The 27,323-nt window shown below is 41.8% G+C and overlaps 1 protein-coding gene across 4 annotated transcripts in view; it reads right to left on the reverse strand.

Annotated features, from left to right (window-relative positions):
* COL4A5 (collagen type IV alpha 5 chain) overlaps positions 1–27,323 on the reverse strand; it is a 138,058-nt gene that overhangs the window by 60,010 nt on the left and 50,725 nt on the right. For all 4 annotated transcript variants that reach the window (XM_039348727.1, XM_039348725.1, XM_039348726.1 and 1 more), the window contains exons 3-20: positions 21,484–21,573; positions 20,513–20,557; positions 19,521–19,565; positions 19,356–19,418; positions 16,162–16,215; positions 14,542–14,568; positions 12,135–12,215; positions 10,921–10,983; positions 10,014–10,049; positions 9,202–9,243; positions 8,997–9,089; positions 7,142–7,195; positions 6,987–7,043; positions 4,085–4,129; positions 3,931–3,984; positions 3,786–3,827; positions 2,687–2,819; positions 133–306 (exon numbers count right to left, since the gene is read on the reverse strand). In XM_039348727.1, coding sequence (XP_039204661.1) covers positions 133–306; positions 2,687–2,819; positions 3,786–3,827; positions 3,931–3,984; positions 4,085–4,129; positions 6,987–7,043; positions 7,142–7,195; positions 8,997–9,089; positions 9,202–9,243; positions 10,014–10,049; positions 10,921–10,983; positions 12,135–12,215; positions 14,542–14,568; positions 16,162–16,215; positions 19,356–19,418; positions 19,521–19,565; positions 20,513–20,557; positions 21,484–21,573 — 1,198 coding nt within the window. The remainder of the gene's footprint in view (positions 1–132; positions 307–2,686; positions 2,820–3,785; positions 3,828–3,930; positions 3,985–4,084; positions 4,130–6,986; positions 7,044–7,141; positions 7,196–8,996; positions 9,090–9,201; positions 9,244–10,013; positions 10,050–10,920; positions 10,984–12,134; positions 12,216–14,541; positions 14,569–16,161; positions 16,216–19,355; positions 19,419–19,520; positions 19,566–20,512; positions 20,558–21,483; positions 21,574–27,323) is intronic.

Raw genomic sequence — 27,323 nt, forward strand, 5'->3', positions numbered from 1 at the left:
ATGATTAGCTGCTCTTTCAAATGCACACATATTGGTCAACACAGTCCTAACACCTGATGGACAGCGGGTTGTGGAAACTGACCGAGATGGGTGATCAGCAATTGATGGGTGATGATCAGAAATATTACTTACCGGGTGGAATGGTTGACCCTGGTGGTCCTCGGGGCCCTGGTGGTCCTGGGCGCCCTGGTTGACCATCAATTCCTGGCTGTCCTGGTATGGCGATCCCAGGAAGGCCCTGATCTCCTTTCTGTCCCCTTTCACCAGATAATCCAGGTGGACCAGGAGGACCTACCCTTGCAACTCCTACAGTGAGAAAAATGATTGTAAAGGGGAGATTAGGCTGGAACAGAAAGATATATCAGATGTGCAACTGTCTTTTTTTTTATAAAGGTTTTATTGAGTTTTATAAGGTTGGGGAAGGGGTAGGACCAAGATAGGGATTAAGCTTCGGGGTGGGGTTAGAATCGGGATTGGGATTGGGTTGGGACAGGATTGGGAATAACATTGGGGTTGCCCCCCAGTAACATTTTCAAGCTTTAGCAAACAGACTATTCTCCGGGTACATATGCTCAGTTAACACTAATTAATACAACAGTAAATAGCTGTAGTGAATATGATAAACAATAATCATATACCATTTCAGTTGGTCAATACATATCATTCTTCTTACTAATATATATTCAAAATAACATATCACATTCATTTCTCACTAGTTCGTTTTCCTAACCATTGGTAAAAATTTATCCCATGTTTTAAAATAAACTGAATCTTCTTTCTCTTTAATCTCTAAGGTTAGTCTATCCATTTCTGCACACTCTAAAATTTTCTTAATTAAGATGTTAAATTTACGCAGGCTCAAAATTTGAGGGAAAATTTTTATAAAATGTTTTATAGATGGCATCTGGATCCTAAAAAGTTGTCTTGTATGTACCCGAACCTGCAACCTAAATGTTGGAGATGTGGTTGCTTAGATGCAACCTATTTTCATGTTTGGTGGACTTGTAAAAATATTAAAGCCTTTTGGATTATGATTTGGTGGAACATTCAAAAGGTTTTTAAAAGGAAGATTAAGTTTACTCCCCAGTTATTTCTTTTGGGTATTTTTGTGGATTTTGATGCTAAAGAAACTATTTTAATGTTGAATTTAATAATAGCAGCAAGATTATTGGTTGGTCAATATTGGAAGAAGGACTCTCTGCCTTCTTTAGAAGAATGGGTATTTAAGGTTTCTAATTTAGCAGAAATAGCTAAAATTTCTGCTTATTTAAAGGACCATTCACAAGAGAGATATTTTAATGTATGGAGAAGATGGATAGAATATGTTCAGAAGAAATATGGAACTACAAAGTTTCATTTATTTTATGAGTAATGGATTTGTTTATAAAATTATGATGTTTTAGTTTGAAGAGAGTTAAGGGTTAGTATGATTTTGGTTATTGTATAATTAGTAAACTTAAATAGATTATGTTTAATATGTTTGTATAACCCTGTACTTGGCTCTGGGAAGTGGGGGGGAGGGGGGGAGGATGGGTTGAAGAAGGTTAAATAGCTCAGATAAGTAGAAATGGTTTTATTGTATATAATATTGATGTTTTAATTTGGAGAGAGGAATTGTTCGGGCATTTCCCCTGGATGGACTGCATCCGGAGTGAGAAGATAGGAGGAAGGGGAGAAGTAAGTAGGAAGGTTGAGGAGAAGGAGGAGAGGGGGAGAGTGAGGAAGAAGAGGGAAAGAGGGAAGTGAGAGAAGAGGTTAGAGGGTGGATGCGGTTTGGGGGGAAATGGGTGAGCAATACCGAAAGTTGTGTGTATAAATTTATTTTACTCTTTATCTGACGTATTTTTTATGAATGTAATGTAAAATTGAAAATAAAAATTTTTTTACAAGAAAAAAAAAAGATCTCTTCAGCTGGTAAGTTTTCATTTTTCCACTATTGGGCAAATACTATTCTCGCTGCTGTCAATACATGCAATATTAAATACTCATTCTCCTTCTCATACTTAGCTCCTCAATACTCCTAACAAAAACAGTCCTGGTTTAAATTCTATCTGTATTTTAGTCATCTTTTCCAGCCATGTATGTACCTTAAGCCAAAACTTTTTTCGCTTTAGGGCATACCCACCAGATATGGTAGTAAGTATCTGGCCTTTGTTTACGTTTCCAGCAATTATTCAAAGTATTTTTAAACATTTTGGCTAATCTTACTGGTGTCATATGCCATCTATAAAACACATTTTCTTTATATGAAACGGCTTTAGTCAATATAATATTTCTATCCCATATTTTTTTGCCAGTCTGATGTGCTACTGCAGTGGTTCTCAACCTTTTTAATGCCGCGACCCCCAACCGGTCGTAAGTCGAGGACTACATTCAGCACCGTTTGCAGACTGGGGCTTTTGGCAGGCTCAGCAGGGCAGAGACAGCCTGGACAATTCCTATTGGCTTTGGAAAGCCAATAGAATTAGACTCTATTCAAGAGAGTCTCTTCTATTGGCTTTCAAAAGCCAATAGAATAAAAGGGAGGAGCACAGCTAAGGAAAAGGGGGGAAAAATGGCAGACTGCGTTGTTTGGCGACCCCCGTGAAATGGTCGTTCGACCCCAAATGGGGTCCCGACCCACAGGTGGAGAACCACTATGCTACTGTCTCGAAGCTCTACTTTAGGGAAAGATGCACTGTCTTACCTGGGGTACCTGGTAAACCAGGAGGGCCTGGGGAGCCAGGATAACCACGATCTCCTTTGCTTCCGGGATAGCCCGCAAAACCTTTGCTACCTTTTGGTCCCACTGTTGTACCAGTATCCGGCCTTGGAATCACCTGATGATGTAGCCCAAGGAGCAAGAAAAAAATGTTACTGTATTTTCCGGCGTATAAGGCGACCCGGCGTATAAGATGACCCCCGTCTTTGGCACTGATTTCCATGCCTAGAAAGTTGTCTTATCCGCTGGAAACTACTGTAATTTCCGGCGTATAAGACGACTCGTCGTATAAGACGACCCCCGCCTTCGGCGCCGATTTCCGCGCTTTAGAAAGTTGTCTTATACGCCAGAAAATACGGTATATAAATGTAGGGCATGAAAGAAATGGGATTCGACCAAACTATATTGGAATCTTTCCCCCGAGAGTTTCAAATAATTCCATAATTCCCACTCGAGAAATGTAACTATGGCTGAACCATTCCTGGAACCCCGGTGATTTATCTTCAGCACTTCAGCCAGAATATGGGAAACAGTAATCAATACTTGTGGATATTTTTCTTAATCTTCTATCAACACTAGCAGGCAGGGAATTTATTGACCTGTCCTCATTGGCCCTGAACAGAGTTTCTCCAGTTGGCCAGCTCCCAAATTTGATACATTAAAAGCAAAAGTCTGAAATGGTTTTCAAAGTTCGAATACAAGCAGGAGCTTAATCTCCCTGTTGTCCGGTTCTGAAATCAAAATCCTCTCAGAATTTTCTTTAACAAGATTTATTAAAAGCAAAGCAAATAAATTTACAAGGATCATAACAACGGGTTTGCTTGCTCATCAGAACCCATTTGATCTCTCTCTGCTTTAAAGTGTGAGGAAGCAAGCCAATGCAATACCCTCTTCAGTTAGGACAAAGGCAAGAACAAACTTGGCATTGCAAGGTTGCATTGCCTTGTTTTAAATTACAGGATTTCATAATGGCAAAAGAAAAAGTTCCAAAAGATGCTAACTGAAGAAATACCCTCAGAATGGGAAGAATCTGCCTGAAGTGCAAGTTAAAGGAGGAGGCAGAAGAGACAGGATAAGGACTTACCTGTCCAGGTGGGCCAGTTAAACCAGTTTCTCCTTTTTGACCCTGCCAACAAAATAAATATCTCAAAATCTGTTTCCTGAGAAAGCAGATCCGGGGGGGGGGGCTGCCAACTATTCCTAGGAAGATTCCGAACTGCACAACTTACTTTCTCTCCATCTCTTCCCGGAATGCCATGCGTGCCGGGATCACCAGGAAAACCCTGAGCAAGAGTGATTGAAAAAAAAAAAAACCAACTCTCAATGCCAGAAACATTTCATATCTGCACATTTCCAGATGAAGGAAAGATAGAAAAAACTTACAGGTGAACCTGGCACTCCGGGTTCCCCGTCTTTTCCTGGCTTCCCCTTTGAAAGAAAACACAGAGAAAAGCGTTAAACAATGACGAAGCTGGAAGACAGGCCTGGCACTGGAGCTGGCAGTCAAAGCCTGAAAAATGGAGGTTTAGGTAAATACCACAAATCCACATTAGTTAGCAGGAACCCTTAAAGTAAATGTCAAGCTGAAAACAGGACAAGGAGTGCCAGCCTGAAGCTATTCTCTCCCATGGCATGCAGTAGAATGGATTTCATTTCCCCAGAAAAGATAACATACGCTGTTTCCACCCCCCACACACTAATTTCTAAGGTAACCAACCGTCCTCCTTTAGGGAGGACAGTCCTCATTTTGTAGGTTCTGTCCTCCCTCAAAAAGTGTCCTCCTACATGTCCTCCTTTTCGATATTTGAAGACTAATCTGCAGGGCTTTTTTCTTCCCCCTCATAGAATGCTCAGAACGGTGTTCCGGCACCTTTTTTTGATGGGTTTTGTTTTCAACTTTTGCATGAGCTGTGTTACTCTCACTATTGGCTTTTGAAAGCCAATAGGAATTGTTGCTGAGTGCGCCCAAACACCCGGCTGACAAACTTTGCACATGCAAGTTGTCTGTATTATTGTTGCAATGAATAAAATGTTTCTTTTATTTACGATATTTTTTTCTTCAATTTATTTGTGACCTCCTTTTCACTGTAAAAAAGTTGGTCACCTTATAATTTCTATTCTACAACTGGATAGCAAATCAGAGCCCTCCAATGTCAGAGCATTCCAGTCCCTTCTTTTTATTCTCAGACTTTTATTTTTATTTTACGACCCTGTAATCCCTTTTATTCGTGGTAGAGTCAGGGCGACTGAATGGAGCTGAATGTTTACTCGCCAGATGCCCTTCCTGACACCTACGCGGAGTTTGCAACAGATATTTTCTCTTTGCCCCCGCCTAGGATTGAACTGTCAGGCTTCTGAGTGGGAGGCAAGTGTCTTCACCACTAGGCCACCACTCCATTCACTTCTTCTTCCCAGGTAGTTCTGTTAAATTTAAAAATCATTTTGGAATGGTGACAAAATCCACCAGCACTGGATTTCCTTCTTCTAAATCGCTAAAAAAAATAGGCATCTGATAGGAAAATGGAGGTTTACTGGTATCACGGTCACTACAATTCAAATAAAATGGAGAGAGAAATTCAGCGAATAAAACCAGGATGGTTGTCAATGGATGAAAATTTCATTTCAGGAGGGGAAAAAAAAACAACACCCATTGGCACCCATTTATAAGATTCAGGAATGACCTGGTAAGCTTTTGCTTCCTAATTTCTATTCTGATGAACTGCCTATTAGAAATGAAAGTAGAATCTAGAAGTACATAGATCAATTTGAAATGTTCCTGTATTTAATATTCTGCCAGAAAATCCAGAGCAAATGTGACATCTGAAGTGTAAAACATAGGGAAGGTGATCTTGGTGGAGATATGCAGGATCTGCTCCTAGGGTGACAGGGGCTGAAAAATATTTATTAAGTCTATAGCAAATAGATAATGTTCATAAAAGATCACTTCTCTAATTCATTAAAGGAGGGAGAGGAGCAGCAGGAGGAGGAGGAGGAGGAGGAGGAGGAGGAGGAGGAGGAGGAGGAGGAGGAAGAAGAAGAAGAGGAGGAGAATCAGATTTCCAAGATTCTGTTATTATAGAACTGGGGAATTGATTTTTTGGTCTTGTCCATCTAATGGGTTGACATCAATCATCCAAGTTTGATTACCTGTTATTTTCTAGCTCTCCTTCTAAGCCACAAGATCTCTTATGGACTTCAATTATGATCTTGCTCATCTCCATCAAGGTCATCTACCTTACTCGAAGCTCATGAATGTGTAACTTGGAACAGCCTTTTTCAATCTTAAAATCACGTCTGGACAGCCTGAATTCTGGACTTGCAAGCCCTACGCCATTTCAGACAAATGGCTGTCTGGTCTCTTCTTAAAAACTTCCAGTGTTGGAGCATTCACAGCTTCTGGAGGCAGGTTGTCCCACTGGTTAATTGTTCTCACTGTCAGGAAGTTTCTCCTTAGTTCTAGGTTGCTTCTCTCCTTGGTTAGTTTCCATCCGTTGCTTCTTGTCCTGCCTTCAGGTGCTTTGGAAAATAGCTTGATTCCCTCTTCTTTGTGGCAGCCCCTGAGATATTGGAACACGGCTATCATGTCCCCTCTCATCCTTCTCTTCATTGAACTATGAGGATGACCTAAGCCAGAACTTTCTCTTTAGCTCTTTGATCAACAGTTTTCACTTTTCCACTAGATACAGGGCAGTAACCATTTCAGGCACTCAAGTGGATGAAATTAAAAAAGCTGGAAACCTCATAAAGTTAATACAGGTAGTCTACCAGCTGGCCAAGGCAGGAGTCCTTATACCATCCTGGACAAATGAATGTCCAATCTTTTCTTTTCTGCTTACATAATTACCAGTTGTGTATTTCAGGGCGAAGGCAATAGGTATATTGTCCTATTTGTCCAAATTTCGAAGCAAGCAGAGGAACAGACTAACACTCATCCCACTGGTCGGAAAGCAGAAATAACATCTTTATTTTTGCACGTTGTTTCCAGTTTCTGTTCCAAAGACCAAATCAGGGTGGAAGAAATCCTTTGGATTCATTAATCCAGATTAGAAGTTAAATGCTGAGGTCTCTTTGTGAACCTGTATTGACTGTGGTTGTGTTCGTGCACTTTTTCAATGGCCTCTTTCTCATTCAGGGACAACGGTTAACTAATCCATCCATACCAACTCTTAAACAGATCATAGGAGAAAGGAAAAATGTCTTACCCCACATTTGGTGGCCCAACCTGAACTCCCAAAGCTATACATGGTTTGGAAAGGTAAATATCAGGTTCCAAGAAGTTACTTACTCTTTTGCCTGGTTCTCCTTGCTCACCTTTTTCACCTTTTCCACCCCCAGAAGGGCCCTGGAAATCAGAAAAGCACCCCATTATCAATTAAGAGGGACCCAACCTTGGGAGAATCCCGATGCCCCTCCACAAACAAAGCCAAGGAAAGTACTCACAGGAAGCCCAGCGGGCCCCGGAGGCCCTGGGGGGCCTGGGTCACCTGGAACACCCTACCAAGAGCAAAGGGAAATGGTTACAAATCCGTCCTGAGGGTCTGATCAAGCTCTGTCTTCAAATTTTGTGGGCAAATAGGCGCTCAATTTCCGTGGAAAGTATTGTCAATGATTAGAGAGGATGCAACATTTATTTTATTTATTTGTATCCTGCCTTAATTATTGTTACAAATAACTCAAGGCAGCAGACATATCCAACATACCTTCCTTTTTCTAGTTATCCCACAACCTTGTGAGATGAGTTGGGCTGAGATAGCTTTCATGCGTAAAGTAATACTAGAACTCACCGTCTCCTTGTGACTGGGTCATACCCAGATGCTTTCATGCCTAAGGCAGGACTAGAATCCCTGGACCTGTTTTCTAACCTAGTGCCTTAACACTAGACCAACTTAGCTAATTGCCATCTATGTCTCTCATGATGTTTTCCAAACACCATGATTTTTGATTTAGATTTACTGATGGTTAGGGAGTTGTCCTGGTAATAGGAGTTAAACCTTCTTAATAGCCTACCCGTAATGGCGAACCTTTTAGAGATTGAGTGCCCAAACTGCAACCCAAAACCCACTTATGTATTGTTGGGTGCCGGTTGGGCGTGGCCCATTGGGTAGGTGTGACCAGTTGGGTGAGCGTGGCCCATTGGGTGGGCGTGGCTGCAGTGGTAACGGCAGATTGGGTGGGACTAAAAAGTTCAATCAGTCAATTCCAACTTTGCAAGATCTTTTTTTTTCCCGCGAGAAGAGGCCTAAAGCGAAAAGGTTTTATAAAACCCAGCTGAAGGCCTAGCACTGGGACGATGGCACGCGTGCCCACAGAGAGGGCTCTGAGTGCTGCCTCTGGCACCTGTGCCATAGGTTCGCCACCACTAGCCTACACAATCCTACTTGTGAATATGATCATAGGATCATATCGTCGGCATACAGCAAGCTATTACAGTATGTATTTAGGATCATTGGCATATCTATGTACCATAGGATTCTTCATTAACCCTGGCAGGTCATTAATGTATAGATTAAATAATAATGGGGCCAGGATACACTCTTGTGTTACCCCTTTGTTTGTGTGAATCCTGTTAGTCAGGGCCCCACTAACCCCCTACCACACCTTAAAACAGGTACTAGTGTAAAGGGCTTTAATCAAAACTAGTAATCTAGGTTCTACTTTAAGAGATATCAATTTACTTCATAGTACTTCTCTGTTTAGAGTATCATGATCTATAAGTAAGATCTATAAAAGCAGCAAACAGGGGTCTCCTCTTATAGGCATATTTGGCAATTAAATGCTTCAGGACAAAGCAGTTATCAGTGGTAAATCGATTTTGTCTAAAACCTGCTTGTTCTTCTGCGAGGATATGATTTTCCTCTACCCAGATTTCAATTCTACTAGACCAATTTATCTTTATTTATCAATCCAATTTAATTCCAATTGTCATTCAAATAACTGCTCTGAGCGCCTGAATCAAATTGATCTAATTCAAAAGGCTGTATGTATGTGTATGCAGAAAAGTCTGTCAAAAGTCTGAGTAAGAAGGGTGGATGCTCAGATACTATAGAAGAGCAGACAGAGTTGGAGGGCGGAGTTAAACAAGTTATTAATCTAGAGTCCTTCTGTTGCCACAGACAGTCCAAGTCCAACCCTTTCTGAATCATGTTGACCCTTATCTGATATCAATTTAGTGTTGAACTTTAGTTAGACTCTAGTGTATAGGTTTGAGCAACAAATCTTCTGAACTGCAATTTAACATATGGTCTTGATCTTTCGCAGCTGACAAACACCACCAGAACCATCGCCTTTCACTCACCTGATCTCCTTTTTGAAATACTATATCATTATTTCCTGTCTGTTCGCCGATCTGTCCTGGTGGCCCTGGAGGTCCTTGAAGTCCCTGTTCACCCTAACTCCCCCCAAAAACAGCAAGACAGATTAATTGTATTTGTCATTCCCACAGAAAGAGTCAGCAATCCCGGAAACCAGTTCAAAGGGCTGGTTCAATATTCCACACTCACTTTTTCTCCTTTGTATCCTTGGAAATTCAAGCCCATATTGCCCTAAAAAAGAATGGAAAATAAGGGATACCATGAAGAAAGAAATAAAATGAGAATGAGAACGATGAACCTGGGTTCAATGTTCCTTATGGATCCATATTGATTTCTTTTATGTTTATAGATTTTTCATAGTGATTAGACAACCTAAAAGTCATTGGGTCAATATTTATTTACCTAAAGAGATAAACAGAATGACCACAGGTGGGCAAAACACAGTGGGATTTGATTTCCTACTGGCTTCCCCATTGACTTTGCTTGTAGGAAGTTGGCAAGGAGTGTGGGAAAGCACAATCATGTGGCCACAATCGACCACAGTAGTGCTGCAAGTGGTCATAAGAAGGTTATAGACAAACAGCTGAAGAAATACCAACTAATCCAGTGGTTCTCAACCTTTTTAATGCCGCGACCCCCAACCGGTTGTATGTCGAGGACTACTCAACCGGTCGTCAGTCGAGGACTACTCAACTGGTGCAGCACCATTTGCAGAATGGGACTTTTGGCGGGCTCAGCAGGGCAGAGACAGCCTGGACAATTCCTATTGGCTTTTGAAAGCCAATAGAATTAGACTCTATTCAAGAGAGTCTATTCTATTGGCTTTCAAAAGCCAATAGAATAAAAGGGAGTAGCACAGCTAAGGAAAAGGGGGAAAAAAATGGCGGACTGCATTGTTTGGCGACCCCCGTGAAATGGTTGTTTGACCCCAAATGGGGTCCTGACCCACAGGTTGAGAACCACTGAACTAATCACATACAAAAGGCTATTATATACTATACCTTAGGACCTGGCAGTCCTGGGGGACCAGGAGGACCCTATTAAAATAAAGAAACTCATTAATTTCCAGGATTATTTCTGTACACATGAGAAATGCATCTGTAGTTGATAGTACAACTAATGATGAGACACAAGTAAAAATTGTCTCCTGATCCAGTTCCAGTCATCCAGTTTGATTAGGAAAATTGAATCAGTCTGATGCTCTAAACCAGAGGTGTCAAACTCGCAACGTCACATGACGTATCGTGACTTTTTCCCATTGCCAGCAATGGAGTGATCGTGGTTTCGGCATGACGCCCCCGGCCCGCGGGCTGGCAGTTTGACACCCCTGCTCTAAAGTGAACCCTCCCATCAACCTTCAAAGAGGCCATAGTCTTTGATAAGGACTGGAGTCCACTAATGACTAGTAGATCACAGATTCCTCTCCTCAGATTGGCTGCCTCTAGATCAGGGCTCCCCAACCTCACCAACTTTAAGGCTTGTGGACTTCAACTCCCAGAATTCCCCAGCCAGCCAAGCTGGCTGAGGAATTCTGGGAGTTGAAGTCCACAAGCCTTAAAGGTGCCAAGGTTGGAGACCCCTGCTCTGGATGCCAAGCACCCAAAGTGTGGTCACGTTACCAGGTTGAAGGATAATCTAAACCTTGAATCAGGGTTGTAAACACCCCCACTAGTAGATACATCAGACTAAGCAACCGGTCATAAGTTAAGGACTACCTCTATAACTTTGGATAGCAAAAGAAAAAAAAAAAGATGCATAGATCCTGCATGGCCATTTTCTCAATCCCTTTACCCCAATCTTCAGAAAAGTCCCCTTCTCCCAAACCCCCTCTAACTCATTCACTTCTAATCTCCTCTGCTGCCACTTATTCCTTCCACTAATTCAACAGAGATAATCAGGGGTCTGTACCGTCAAACCTGGGGGTCCGGGAGGACCAACTGGACCTTCTACACCAGGGGGACCGACAGAGCCCTAGAAGAATAGGAAAAATTGTTGGATGAAGTTTGCCCACAGGAGGCACATGTTACTTCTGGTTTACGGCAAAACCCACACACTGATAGCAAACCGTTGGTACACTTAACCCTCAGCATTCGTTTAAAGACTACGGTGGCCACTTTACAACAGCCATGTTTGCTTAACTGTTTGCTCTCTGCAAAGATGCTTTTCAACGGGTAACTAGACTTTTTGTGTATGTGTTTTTTTCCCCCCTTATAAATGTTTCACTTATCATCCAAGAAGCTTCTTCAGTTCTTCTTCGGAATGAAGAAGCTTCTTGGATGATAAGTGAAATGTTTTCAAGGAAAAAGAATCAAGAAAGTCCAATTGCCTTTTGGAAATGTATCTTTGGGACAATCATGACTTGGATGATTGAGAATCTCCATAAAACCTTCTGCTAATTGTGTTCATCTAGAGCACATCTAGATGCCTACATTGGGTAGAGCAGTGTTTCTCAACCTTGACAATTTTAAGGCATGTGGACTTCAACTCCCAGAATTCCACAGCCAGCATTGCTGGCTGTGGAATTCTGGGAGTTGAAGCCCACATGCCTTAAAATTGTCAAGATTGAGAAACACTGGGGTAGAGGATTAGACTTGGGGACTGAAACAACTCTTTTCACATTATGGAATTTTATGATTCTGTGAAATAAATGGAAGAATAAAGGACACAGAGAAGAAGGGTTAACTACACAGAGAAACAACTTTCATACATATTCATATTTCTGAACTGAAGCCTTTAATTCAAAAGCTATAAATTAGGAGAATCTTCTGTTCTTTTCATCAGCTGGTAGCATTTGCTACAGAACTTAAAAGTCAGGCCCAGAAATAACAAACTCAGCCTGCCCAAAATTAAGCTACCACTTATAGGTTTCTTCTTGAAAACGACTTGGTCTTTCTTCAATCCACAGCGGGAATCTCCTTGTAACTCCTTCAAACTATTTTATATCAGCAGCCATGACTGTATCAAAAAAGCTTTGATCTGAGAATTTTTTAAAGTTTTGACTTCACACCCAAGCAGCACCTATCTGTTAAAATTGCACCTGTCATTAAAATATTCTGCGTACCACCAAGTTTCTTTAAAAGAAAAATTCCACTAAAGCACATCAGATGTTTTCGCCAACTTACTGGAATTCCAGGTGGACCGGGAAATCCTGGATCACCTTTCTGTCCAGGCAGAGGAGAGGTGATAATCTCTCCTGGTTCACCCTAAAAAGTGAAGATGGGATATGGATTAAGATGGCTACACTCATGATGAACTTCAAGAAGAAAACGTATCAAAGTGCCAACTGAAGCATTCAAAATAAATCCTCCACCAACTTCTTCGTGTAATCATTTTTCTGCAGGAATACATTCGTAGTATTCAGTGTTCTAACATATGAGGGGCTGATGCAAAGAAGAGGGGGTTAACCTATTTTCCAAAGCAGCAGAAGTCAAGACAAGAATCATGGATAGAAACTGAACAAAGAGAGAAGCAACCTAGAACTAAAGAGAAATTGCTTGACAGTAAGAACAATAACCAGTAGTACAACTTACCTTCAGAAGTTGTGGGTGCTCCATCACTGGAGGCTTTTAAGAAAGGACTGGACAACCATTTGTCTAAAATGGTATAGGGTCTTCTGCTGGACCATGGGGTTGGACTAGAAGACCTCCCAGGTCCCTTCCAACTCCGTAATTGTGTTACTTATATTTGTTCTTGCAACTAAACATCCCACAGACATTCTTTTGCTGCATAAAGTACCGATTTATGTTCATGTTAAATTTGTGGCACCAAGGAAAGGTAGAGAGATTGGGGAGAGAAAAGGAAATTAGGGACATTGTGCTTTTTCTTTGGAAAAAAAATACTTTATTCAGCTTGAAAATATTACCAGAATGCAATTATGTTTAAATGAAATTTACTTTCAGAGGCCCTCAGAAAGGATTTTTTTCCCTAATCCAACCAACAGCAAACCTTTAATTGACTGGGTTGGTCTTTTGTCTCCTGCTTAGGAAACCTCTGAGATTCAATGCAGATACTACATCAAAGCTAGATCAAAGTTTGACAGGATGTTTGAGCTGAAAACGGAGAAGAATAAAAACAGCTTAGAGTTGGGTTTGTAACCCATCATGTACATTAGCTAAGGTTCAACATAATGTCCTGAACAGGCACATTAAGGCATTAAGCAATAATTTATACTACACTTTTAGACTGGGGCAAGTTGGAGTTGGAAAACCCAGCAGAAGAATAGAAAATGCATGACTATAAATATTCAGAAAATTAGCGAGGCTGCTGCAAGATGCAAAGTTGCTACCGGTAGCTACACTGCTGGTTAAATGATTGACCATTAACATCCATTTGGACTTAGAGAACTAGACTTGGTGTCCAGTGATGTTTGGTGAAAATCTTGTTAAATGAGATGTCAGTTTCTTGCATTTGGCTTAGCTGCAGGAGGGCCAAAGAGCCTGTGTGTCATTGAGCGTATCATTTTTTTCTTTAGCAATTTGTAGCTTCAGTGGCTTCTCATATTTTGGTCAAATCTCAGGAGGAGAGACTTTTGTTTTATTTTATTTAGAATATGGGCACCAAGAAGTGTGAAAAGTGCTGGAAACATTTGCAACAGAAGGGGGGGGGAATCCAAATTGCAAGGCCCTTTGCCTCTCATAATAATAAAAAAAGCAGAAATACAAAATCTTACAAAGAAAAATGGGACGAGGATGGGAAATTCTAGAAAACCTTTGGTACAATATTGGGGAAAAATCTAAGAGGCCAATTGTTAACTGCCACCTCATGCTTGCTCTTATGCAGTGACTGTCTGCCATGAACTATGGAGAAGGGGGATGAAGGGAAAGAATCCTTGGGAAATCGAAAGTAGATGTTGTGCCTTCTCAAGAAGCTGCTTCAAGGTCACCCAGCTGGAAGGCAGAGGCAGTGACATACCACAGCAGGCTGAACTGACTGTTAGGAATTGCAAGACTTTAATTGGTGACATTGAGATGGGAAACGAAAGACAGTTAAAGAGGGGAAAGTATAACGTAGGGATTTTGGCACACAAACCTCAGTTCTGGCTATACATTATTGCAACACACTTGACCTCTAATAAAAATATCCCTTTCTCAGCAATTTGAACCAAGGATTGTTTTCTACTAAGAGATTTAAGTTTGTGACAGGTCTGACACCATAATGCATCAATGCCAAAGCTGGCTTGTCAGATCTTTTATTTTAGAAATGTATTTATATCTGATAGCACCCAGAAAAACCAATGAGAGCGAACCAGGTAATAACAATTAGAGCAGTGGTTCTCAACCTGTGGGTTGGGACCCCATTTGGGGTCGAACGACCATTTCACAGGGGTCGCCAAACAAGGCTGTCCGCCATTTTTTCCCCCTTTTCCTTGGCCATGCCCCTGACACCCGGTGATGTATAAGTGGTTGGGGGGTCACCACAACATGGGGAACTGTATTATGGGGTCGCGACATTAGAAAGGTTGAGAACCACTGAATTAGAGGAAGCAACCTGCTCAAAAGGTTGCTTCTACACTCTAGAAACCAAACTTACTTTCATTCCTATCAAACCGGGGGGACCCTGTAAGAAAAAGGAGAGAGAAAGAATTAAAAAATAAGTTGTGGATTCTGTAAACTGGATTGGCAGGTCTGACTTTCAGTTTCCCTTCTCTTCCACTTTTGTGTAAGGATGGAAAATTATGCTGACTCAGACTGTCTTTTCTAAATCAGTGAAAAGAGTGAAATGAGGAAAGAATGAACCCAAACTGAGGCGATTAAAGCTTAGATAGCTGTCTCTCAGCCTCAGCAGCTTTAAGATGTGCTTTTATTTTAAAGGCAACCAGACGTTCTGATTTTTCTTTAACACATTTTGTTTCTCATCCAGGAAGCTTCTTCATTTCTAACTAACTAACTTAGAACTGAAGAAGCTTCTTGGATAAGAAGCAAGATGTCTTAAAGAAGAATCAGAAAATCCAGCTGCCTTCAAAATAGAAGCATATTTGGGACAGCCATGACCTGCAGGAATGAGATCCTCCCACAGATACTTTCCTGACAGTGAGAACAATTAACCAGTGGAACAACTTGCCTCTAGATGTTGGTGCTCCAACACTGGAGGTTTTTAAGAAGAGACTGGACAGCCACTTGTCTGAAATGGGATAGGGTCTCCTGCTTGAGCAAGGGGTTGGACTAGAAGACCTCCAAGGTCCATTCCAGCTCTATTATGATTGATTGATTGATTGAATGTTAGGTATCATATATTTTTCATTTTGTTTATTAAATTTATTTGCTGCCCATCTTGCCACAAGGTAACTATGATATCTCAAAAGATCTGTTGTCTGTCTGTCTGTCTGTCTGTCTGTCTGTCTCTCTCTCTCTCTCTCTCTCTCTCTCTCTCTCTCTCTATCATATAGATAGATAGATAGATAGATAGATAGATAGATAGATAGATAGATAGATAGATAGATAGATGGACAATTGAGGCAATTACAGTCAATTAGGACGGATGGCTCTATCACACAGTCAGTGGGCAAGAAACTGAGTTAGCAAGGTTTATAAGAAAACTCCCCACCCCCTGACACTTACTCTGTTGACGCTGGCAGTGGACCAGCAAAAACTTAGGTTGTTTTTAGTATTGTAAATAGTTGTTTTTATTGTTTTAGTTTTTTAACAATAAACAGCTGGTTTATATCCTTCCCAGAGTTCGAAGATTTTCATTGCATATATATATATATATTGTCTTAACCACCCACCCATTGCATATATATATATATATATATATATATATATATATATATATATATATATATATATATATATATATATTATCTTAACCACCCATCTCCTTTATAAAGCATATCATAGTTGTATAGAGTTGCCCCAAATAGCAAGATGGATTGTATATAAATTTAATACATTAATAAAAATAAACAAATGTAAACTAATGGAAGCTCCATTAAAAAAGCAATGGAGATATCACAGATAGGTGAATTCTACCGGCCCCCTAGCATAATGAAAACTGATCTTCTACTGTTCTCCATCTGGCCCCTGAGCAATCTACAGGTTTGAACTTGGGGAACCTAGCACAAAATACAGTAAACAGTCAGGTTAAGGCTTCAAACACTATTCAGAACCAAGTACACAGTGAGAGTGACAAGAAGTTATTTCTTTTACTTACGGGAGGTCCAGGCAAACCTGGGAAACCCGAGCTGCCTGGAAAACCACGTTCTCCCTAGAGAAGAGAAAAGGAAAAATTTCGTTGAAGGCCTTTGGTGGCTCAGTTTGGACATCTGCAAAATGGTGAAGGAATGTCACAATTTAAAAGCAAAATGATTGCCTATGTATGTATGGATGGATGGATGGAAGACCATGCTCTATATTTATTATTCGTTGGGCATATCATCTAAAATACATCTAAGATAATGAAATACTAGAGGTTGGTTGCTTACAAAATACATCACACGGACAGAAAGTTTGAACATGCCGATAGATCTCCATAGAAAGTAGCATTGGAACAGAGAGAAGTAGTTTTTTGCTCAATGCTGAATTCTGGGAGTTGACAACCTGCAATCATATGAGACTTTCCCCAATGTTAACTTATCTTTCCTGTCCGTTCCTTTCCTTTCCTTTTTCCTTTCCTTCCTTTCCCTTCTTCATTCATTTCCTTCCTTCCTTCCTCCCTCCCTCCCTCCCTCCCTCCCTCCCTCCCTCTTTCTTTCTTTCTTTCTTTCTTTCTTTCTTTCTTTCTTTCTTTCTTTTCTTTTCTTTTCTTTTCTTTCTCCTGCTGTTCCTAAAACCACGATGAAGAAACTGGGTTGGTTTGCTCAGAAATGGGTTAATTTCTTCCAAGTTTATTTTGAAGATAAATAGCTATGCTTCACAAATTGCTGCAACCATCCCAAAGTAACTGGCTTAGGGATTTTAATGCTATGGTTATTTCCTTTTTTTTTATTAGCTCTTTTCCAAAGCCACAAACACTATTCTGATTATTCCCAACATTCTATTTGTTGGCCAATTATGGGCAACCTCTTCAAATATTTTTCTATCCTGAGAAATCAGGAGTTTGGTAGCAACTGCAGCTTAGTTCATTGGAAGTATAGTGATTAGCTGCTAAATTTAAATCCTACATCAGTTGAGTAAATCTATGCATTTAATCAATTGAGTTGCAGCTCACAAAAAGCATACTAAAAAGCAGAGACATCACCCTGCCAACAAAAGTGCGTATAGTCAAGGCCATGGTTTTCCCAGTTGCAATGTATGGCTGTGAAAGTTGGACCATAAAAAAGGCTGAATGCCAAAGAATTGAGGCCTTTGAACTCTGGTGCTGGAGAAGATCCCTGCAAGTCCCCTGGACTGCAAGGCGATCAAACCAGTCAGTCCTAGAGGAGATCAACCCCGACTACTCTTTAGAAGGCCAGATCCTGAAGTTGAAACATAAATACTTTGGCCACCTAATGAGAAGGAAGGACTTGCTGGAGAAGAGCCTAATGCTGGGAAAGATGGAGGGCAAGAGAAGGAGGGGACGACAGAGAATAAGGTGGCTGGATGAAGTCACTGAAGCAGTAGGCGTGAGCTTAAATGGACTCCAGAAGAAGGTAGAGGATAGGATGACCTGGAGGAACGTTGTCCACGAGGTCACAATGGGTCAGACACGACTTCGCAACTAACAATAAGGTTACTATTTAGAAACACAGATTATTATTGATTTTGGAAACATGACTGACACAAGAATGAAGCAGCCCAAGGTATTAATTATGGGATCCTAAGAAAAGATGCAGCTGTTTTAAAGAGCTAAAACAGAGGCTAAAGCTATGCCCTACATTCCAAGAGCGCTTCCTTTAGGAACTGAATCTGAAGCATTGACTATCCTTACTGTACCTCAAAGCCCTTGAGATAAATGGCAAATTTTGCCATTCAGTGTTCAACTTTCTCCTGTGCCCATGGTTCGCTTTCACTTTCCAGCTGTATTTGGACAGCAAAATCAAGGGCAGAAAACATTCCTTCAGTTGCTACTCCTATGATTATCCTCAGAAGATTTGAGCTAAAATGTCAAGATGACATCTACTCCACTTATTTATTCAGTGCTGCTACATCATGTCGTCAGTTGCTAAATGAAAAGAAGAGTCGAGATATACAACCTTGGAATTTAACTCCAAGGAAACTTAGCCAGAATTGTCAGTTCTCCCCCATGCTTTCCCCCAGAAGGGAACTGAAAACCAAAGTAGCCGTCATTGCAAATGAATCTCTTCATTTACACATTTATGCCATTGTTAGCTTGGAAATTTATCACAATTACCCTGTACTTAACCACTGAATTTCGGCAAAGCATCTTTGGAGAATGAAAGATCCCCAGAAGAGTGACTGGATGACTTCGTTTGACCTGATGACTGCAACCTGCCAATCACTTCCTTAAGTGCCTGTTCTAGACAGAATTTCCTGTCTACCCCAAAGCCTTCCCTTTGCAAACAATAAAAAATCTGAAGTTGGATCCATTGTAGTAATGCAGTCGCTGTAATTAGCAGAGTTATTTCAGACATTGGTTGGTCGCGCTGCATATTCCACATGAATTAAAGGAATGCTGGCCTCAATGGGATGAGATCAGCCCCACAAATTGGATAGCTGCATCTGGGCAGTTTCCTTGACAGTAAGATAGGTTGGCCACTGCCTTCTTCTCAACCTAACCCTGGCATTTCCTGGTGGTCTCCCCATTCTGCTTAAATCCAAGCCTGCTTAATTTTTTTTTTCCAGATCAACCTGCTTTATCCTACCCCAGTGGTGGCGAACCTATGGCACGGGTGCCAGAGGCGGCACTCAGAGCCCTCTCTGTGGGCACGCGTGCCGTCACCCGAGTCCTAGGCCTTCAGCTGGGTTTTATAAAACCTTTTCGCTTTAGGCCTCCGCTGCCATGTGCAAAAAAAAAAAAAAAAAAAAGTTTGATCAATCAGTCAATTTCAACTTCTTGCGGGGGAAAAAAGAAGATCTTGCAAAGTTGGAATTGATTGATTGAACTTTTTAGTCCCACCCAGTCTGCTGTTATCACTGCAGTCATGCCCACCCAATGGGCCACGCCCACCCAGCACCTGACGATGCATAAGTGGCTTTTGGGTTGCAGTTTGGGCACTCGGTCTCTAAAAGGTTCGCCATCACTGTCCTACCCTGTTTGGGTCAATTGAGACTTTCTGACTGAAAATGTCCTCCTGGCAGCTTTTTTACAAGTTGGCCAGCCCTCAGCAACCAACCACTTGGGGCAAGGATGGTTAGCATAGGTGCAAAATTCCAAACAGGCACATCAACCCTGTTCTACTGTGACTGCAGAGTAACTGTCCCAGGTTAGTTAGGAAAGTCGTATGTTTCCAAAGGAGCCAATCCCACCTTCGTTCCATTGCATCCTGGGATACCTTGGAGCCCTGGAGGTCCATCCTGACCGGGCAGTCCCTGCATGAGGAGAACAGCAGACATTGATTGGATTGTGATGGTTGGTTGCTTGTTTTTAAAGATAGTCATTCAACCGCCATGATTATAATACCATTTACTTACGGGAAGCCCTGGTGTTCCCGGAAAACCTGGTAACCCTGGAGGACCCTAAGATGGGGGGAAAAAAAAATCACAGATCAGGTTAGATATTATCTAAAATTTAGAGGAAAACAGCATCTTTTTTAAAGAAAGGCTCAGGGCAGAGACTTTTTTGCTGGTCTGAGAGCAGATAGCAAGCGAGGTGAGAATACGTCTGGCTCAGGGCTGAACTGTGGGGTCCTTAGTCTTCTCTGAACTTGGCGGTTTTCTTGCAGATGCTTCATTACCCAACTAGGGAACCTCCTCAGGGCTAGAAAGCAACAGGGTTTCTGGAGAAGGAGGAACAGGAGGATTGTGGGATCCTTGGAGCTCTCTAAATTTGGTGGTTTTCTGGCAGACGTTTCATTACCCAACAAGGGAACATCATCATTGCTTGAAGAGAGTGAGGTTTGCTTATAACAGCGATGGCGAACAGAGGCGGCACTCAGAGCCCTCTGTGGGCACGCGCACCATCGCCCCAGCCCCACCTCCCCCCACGGCCCCCTCCTCACCAGCAGCCCCCCCCCAGAGGAGAGTTGCCCTCGAGCATGGCCTGCACGGAGAAGTGCAGCCAAGGACATGGCAGACGGGCAGCAGGAACATGACTGCACCCTGTCGCGCGCAGTTGATGCTGCGGAGCGCAGGTGGAAGGCATGGCTGCCATAGCACTGCTGGGTCGCATGGGTGATCTGCGGCAGGCCGTAGAGGTGGTGGGTGGCTCTGCGGGTGGGGGTAGAGCTGGGGCGAAGTGAGCAGAGATGGGGGGCAGAGCAGGGGCAGGCGGGGTGGCGGGGAGGGGCTGGTTTTGGGGCACTTGGTCTCTAAAAGGTTCGCTATCACTGGCTTATAAGCTTTTAGTATGTATGTATGTACAGTATGTATGTAACATGTTTGTATGTCACCATCAAAAACAACTCTTGGTGATTCATATCTACTTTCTGCTTTATGCCAGAAATAAAAAAAAAAGCATCACTTACTCGAATGCCTTTGGGTCCTGTAGCCCCTGGAAGTCCACCATCACCCTGCAGGAAGAAGAAGACAAAGTATGACCAAGCCAACCATGGCAGGAACAGATCTCTTCCTAGGAAAGCAGATATTCATGAGGCATCTTTAACAAAGAAGGGCTTGCTCTGTCTACTCCTCACCTGAAAACATGAGAATATAAGTGGTGTTCTGCTGGGTCAGGTCTCTGGCTCACCTAGTGTGTTCTCACAGTGGCAATTCAACTACCTAAGGAAGCCCTCTAATCTCCCGGATGTGGGTGGATACGCCTTCGGATTGGGTTTTGACTCCTGGCAACTGACTGGACATGTCCCTGCAATTTTCTTGACAAGATTGCAGACATACTGTAGCTTGACCTTGCTGAGGGCTGAGAGATGAAAGAACGGGACTGGCTCAAGGTCACCACGTTGGCTTCATGTTTAAGGGTGAGACAAGAAGTCACATCTCCTGGTTTGTAGACTGGCTTCTTAACCACCACACCAAACTGATTCTCACTGTATTCAAATCGAACTTGATTCTTGGCAACTGCCTGGATGAAATCCCTACAGATTTCTTGACAAGATTGTCAGAAGTGGTTGGCTACTGTCTCCTTCCTGGGCTGAAACAGAGGAAGTGGCCCAAGGTCACCTAGCTCATTTTGAGCCTAAGATATGACTCAGATTCATGACCTCCCAGTTTTTAGTCCAGCACCTTCTCCGGTAGACCAGACTGACTTTTGGTCTGAGAGAGAGTGACAGGACCAATTGGGGTCACCTAGTTGGCTTTGTGCCTGAAGTGAGACTAGAACTCACAGTCTCCCAGTTTCTCGCCTGCTGTCTTAATCACTACACCGCGTGGGCTCTCTAGTCTCCTAACAGAAAGCAAAATAAACATCTGTAAACAGCTCATCCAATATGGCGCCATCCTGATGACCGTAGCATCCAAAATGGTTCTTTTCAACACTCACCTTCTCGCCACGGGATCCGGCTGGTCCTTCTGGGCCAGGGAATCCAGGCAAACCGGGCTGGCCTTCTAAACCTGGGAAACCTCGATCACCCTGTGCCCAAGAAAGCAACAACAAGGAGTGAGCTTGCTCTCTACACAGCATAGAATCGTAGGATGGGTTGAAACAGTATCATGGCTTAATCTATGCGAAGTACCAGCGCCTCTGTCAAAGGAGCAAGAATTACAGTGCTTGAACAGATATATTAAGACAGATATATATTAGAGTTACATTTTCTTAAATAAAAATAAAATAAATACATTTCAGCAAGAGGGTTGAAGGCAAGAATTTGTGCTAAAGTACAAACCGAAAACTTGGACACTGCAATTTGTCTCAGTGCATTAATGTATCCCACATTGCCCTATTTTGCTTTAAAAAAATGTTCAGCTTACAAATAGGTTGAATAGAATAGAATAGAACTGGAAGGGACCTTGGAGGTAATAATGATGATGATGATGATGATGATGATGATGATGATATGATGATAATAATATACACCCCAGACTTAACAATTGTCGATAAGAAAGACAAAAAAGTCTGGATAGTGGACGTGGCAGTGCCTGGAGACAGCAGAATAGACGAGAAAGAACTGGAGAAGATAACAAAATACAAAGACCTACAAATAGAAATAGAAAGACTGTGGCAAAAGCAAGCAAGGGTAGTACCAATAGTAATAGGCTCCTTGGGTGCAATCCCAAAACAACTGGAGCACCACTTGAACACCATTGGCATTGACAAATTCTCTATTAGTCAATTGCAAAAGGCGGCCTTATTAGGAACTGCTTCCATCCTGCGACAATATCTGTAATACCATCAAACAACCACATCTGCCTATCCCAGGTCCTGGGTAAGGACTCGATAGGTAGACAAAATGCCAAATCCAGTCTGAACATCTGGCTGACTGTGCGATGATCCATAATAATAATAAAAAAAGTTTAGAAGGGACCTTGGAGGTCATTGAGTCCAACCCCCTGCTCAGGCAGGAAACCCTATACCATTTCGGACAAATGGCTGTCCAGAATCTTCTTAAAAACCTCCAGTGTTGGAGCATTCACCGCTTCTGGAGGCAGGTTGTTCCACTGGTTAATTGTTCTAACTGTCAGGAAATTTCTCCTTAGTTCTAGGTTGCTTCTCTCCTTGGTTAGTTTCTATCCGTTGCTGCTTCCTCCTGCCTTCAGGTGCTTTGGAGAATAGCTTGACTCCCTCTTCTTTGGGACAGCCCCTAAGATATTGGAACACGGCTATCATGTCCCCCCTCGTCCTTCTCTTCGTTAAACTAGACATACCCAATTCCAGCAACCATTCCTCATATGTTTTATCCTCCAGTCCCTTAATCCTCTTTGTTGCTCTTCTCTGCTCTCTTTCTAGAGTCTCAGCATCTTTTTTACACTGTGGCAGAAACTTCCAGATCTCTTTTATTAGCAAGTTTTTTTTTTAAAATGGAGTCTCTAAAGATTTGTCGCTGGTCTTTCTGCAACACAGAGTCAACTGCCATTTAAGAAATAAACCATTGGCCGGATCCTCTCTCTGCTGATTGCTGATATCCAAACAACCTTCTATTCTTTCTCAGGTTCCTCACAGTGTTTTTTCTTACCCTTACCATGAAAAAGGCTGCAGCCAGGGTCATAAATTACTGATTTTATTTTACTAAAGTCATTACCAACCACTTAGAAATTCTTGTTCTCTTGGATCTGGACCGAGATGCCCAGGATGACAATGATCCAGTGATAATCAAGATTTTAAAACTATTTTCAGCCACCTCATTTATCTTTAGATGGTTTTTCTGGCTCATGAGCATTCAAAGTTCAGCAAAATTAATGCAGTAATGCAGTGGCTTGAATTTTCTTTTCCCTGGAAATCTGCAATCCAGATTTCACCTTAGACCAGTTGGAAACCTGCAAAGGATTTGCAATATGCAGGTAATCCTTGACTTACGACCACAACTGAGCCTAAAATTTCTGAGGCTAAGTAAAACATAAATGAATTTTGGCCCATTTTACAACCTTTCCTTGCCACAGTTGCTAAGTGATTCACTGCAGTTGTTAAGCAATATAGTCATTAAGTGAATCTGGCTTCCCCCATTGACTTTGATTCTCAGAAGGCCGCAAAAGGTGGATCACATGTCCCTGGGTCACTGCAACCGTCATAAGTACATGCCAGTTGCCAAGCATCTGAATTTTGATTACGTGACCACAGGGATGCTGCAAAGTGTGAAAAATGGTCATAAGTCACTTCTTTCAGATCCATGGAACTTTGAATGGTCTCTAAACAAATGGTTGTGAGGTCAAAGGCTACCTGTATTAGCCTACAGTCAATCAGATGAATACAGTTTAGAACAGGGGTCTTCAAACCTGGCCCTTTCATGACTTGTGGACTTCAACTCCCAGAATTCCTCAGCCTCCACAAGTCATAAAAGGGCCAAGTTTGAACACCCCTGTTTTAGAAAGAGAAAGCTCACATAACTGATCTTTTTTATTATTATTATTATAAATTTTTACAATTTTACAATAAAAACCCCTTCCCCGATCCCTCCCAACCCACCCCAAAACCCTCCCCCATTCTTCCCAGAGCTGAATACAGGGTTAACTATAACTTATAAGAAAAAACTTTTAAACCCAAATAAACCTCAAACAAGTATAATTACATTCAGTAAACAAATTATTAAATACTTTAACTCCATTATATATAAAAAACAGAAAGAGAAAAAGAAGAAAATAAATAATAATAATAATAATAAAAACAAAAACAAAACTATTCTACACTTCTAAATAATATCTTAAACTTTAAATATAAATTATTCAAAAGCTAAATGATACTTTCTTACATCATACTTATATTGTATAAAATTTATCCATCTTTTCCACATCAAGAGATACTTCTCTTGTGATTGATCTTTCAAATAAGCCGAAATTTTTGCCATTTCAGCTAAATAAGAAACTTTAAAAAAACATTCCTGCAAAGTAGGCAAAGATTCCTTCTTCCAATATTGCCCTGTTAACAACCTTGCCGCTGTAATTAAATTTAACATTAAAATAATCTCTTTGTCATTACAATCAGAAACAAACATAACTGATCTTGATGGAGTGTGATTGCTTGACCTGATTAAGCGTCATGAAGTTGGTGTCAATTCTTAATGACATGGCCCTGTTTCTCCAGGTTGACCTGGACCAGCCTGGTCTTTTAGGACTCTCAAGGGTACACTCATTGCTGCTGCAATCAAGTCCATTCATCCAAGTCCAACTTTTCTGGGGAGACAAAGTCCAGAATGTTCTGCTTTTCCACTAAATTGTTATGCCAAGACAGCTGATCTGGGGGTGGGCTGGCAGGTTTTCCAGAAGTTAATCTCCCCAAACCAGAAACAGATTGTGTCTTTTGGAGGGAACTTGGCCTCCAAACTGGTGGTGTTTTATCCTGGAATGTTTGCTTTAGTACAATCCTAATGGACTGGCTTGGTTTATGTCTTTAGTTTCTGTGCAAGAGACTTGCGGTCACCAAATGCATCAGAATCCACTCTGGCTGTCTATCTTCCCCTTTTCTGAAAAAGCCCCCAGGACACCCTTTTGGCAGGTTAAATGAAAACACGCAAGGTCATGAAGATGGACTCTGAAAAGTAGGACATTCTCTCACTCTTTCCCTCTCTCCCTCTCTCCCACACACCCACACATACATGCCTTGGTCATCTAATCACAGAAAAATAACTTATTCCCACTTAGAAGAATATCTATGAAAGTTTTATTCATTGGAAGGAATTTTGAAAGTAGTAAGTTCTCTTTCATTAGCTTGAATGAGAACTGTTAGGGGGAGGACAGCAATGCAGCATTTGTTGTATTCTATTTGTATCGTACACTGAACAATGTGGATAGCAACACACTTGTTTCCAGCTAATGGATAAAAGGATCTGTTTTCAATGGGCCACACTAGAAGCAAGATCAAAACCAACTTCTATTAACTGTGCCATCTGAAAGGGGGGGAAAAATTCAAGAAACAGAGAGGTTCTATCAATTTTCCAAACTATGAATTAGCTTCTACACAGGAATCTCTATCTATTAGTTTGGGCAGTCTTTTCTCTGGAGTACAGCATAGGCTGAGAACATCACATGGATTCATATAGTAATAGCACTTAGACTTCTATACTGCTTCACAGTGATTTACAGCCCCCTCTAAGCGGTTTGCAGAGTCAGCATACTGTCCCTAACAATCTGGGTCTTCATTTTACTGACCTGAGAAGGATGGAAAGCTGAGTCAACCTTGAGCTGGTCAGAATCGAACTGCTGGCAGTCGGTAGAATTAGCCTGCAATACTGCATTCTAACCACCGCACCACCACAGCTCATATACGTCAATGCTAGGAAGACGAGTTATTTTTTTCTCCCTTTGTTCAGAGACAGAGGACATGGCTGTTATTATTAGCACATGGCATAGTTACAGTAGCCAGGAGCCCATAATTCTATTGCCAAACTAGCAGCCCTGTTGTAGGACACATTTGCGCGTTTCCCAAGGTGCGCCACAGGAGGACAAGCTGGCTTTGCATCAGAGAGAAAGATGAGGGGCTCTTTCTGCAACATCATTGAAGACCCCCTCCCTTCCCAAAGCTGCCTCGCAAGCAGCCACGCAACCGGGAAGATTTGGAGCCATCAGGAATCTGACTGCCTGCACAGAACACAGCTTGTCTCACCAGTGAAGTAGTACTTATCTATCTACTTGCTGAAAACACCTTTTCTACTCTTAAATGGACATAAGCTGAGTGAGTGATAGGAGCTCACCCTGTCACCCAGTGCAAGGGCTCAAACCACCAGAGCTGAGACCATCTCCAGCGTCATTAAGCCACTGAGCTATCGCGCCTCTGCAACATGGCTCTGATGTCTCCCAAGGAGAGAGAGGACTCAAACTGTGAATTCCCTTTTTCTAGGGTTTTCGGACAGGGTTTAGTAAAGCAGGTGTCAGCTAGATGGCAAGGTCCAGAAGCCTTGGGCAACCTTAAAAAAAAATTAAGGAGGGTGGGCCTTGTCAATAATTAGACAAGTGGTCACAAAGAAATGCTGAGCTTGTAGACTAGACTGGAAAGCTGATAAAACATTGCAGAAGAAGCCTTTAATTTCTGTGGGGTTGCCAAGGAAACTAGATGGACAATTCTGAGACATCACCAGTCAAGTTTATTTTAAGGGGGTTTGTAGTTGCCAGAAAGCAGAGGTGCCAAGCTAACTTTGTCTGGAAACTACCCAAGGTCAGATCTGGTTAATGTTTGGATGGAGACTAGGATGGTAGACTAGAGTGAGCATTCAAAACAAGCATCCCAGAAAATGACAATGAGAAATTACAGCCACGTTGCTGCAAAAAAAAACCAAAAAAAAAAAAAAAAACCCACCCAGATATTTTTGTAAACTCACCAGAGTCTAGCTACACTCCACAGAGATTTTTACCTCTGTAAAACAAGTACCTTAGAATTTGGGAGGAGTGAATTCACCTCTTTCACTGGGTTCCTGTTTAAGAAAAAATCTGAACTCATACCAGCCTTATAACAGTAATGTGCCACTGAATTTTAGCTCTGCAATTTAGGTTCAGGGCCATTTACGTTCATGGTTCATTGGCCCTGTCCCTCTAAGCTAACCCAAATCAAATGCAACCCATTTCTGATCAAGTATAATAGTAGATTAGGGGACTGGAGGCTAAAATATATAAGGAACAGTTGCTGGAATTGGGTATGTCTAGTTTAACGAAGAGAAGGACGAGGGGGGACATGATAGCTGTGTTCCAATATCTCAGGGGCTGCCCCAAAGAAGAGGGAGTCAAGCTATTCTCCAAAGC

The sequence above is a fragment of the Crotalus tigris genome, unplaced genomic scaffold (genome assembly GCF_016545835.1).
Source record: "Crotalus tigris isolate CLP2741 ecotype Arizona unplaced genomic scaffold, ASM1654583v1 scf7180000018172.2679963, whole genome shotgun sequence".
NCBI lineage: Eukaryota > Metazoa > Chordata > Lepidosauria > Squamata > Viperidae > Crotalus > Crotalus tigris.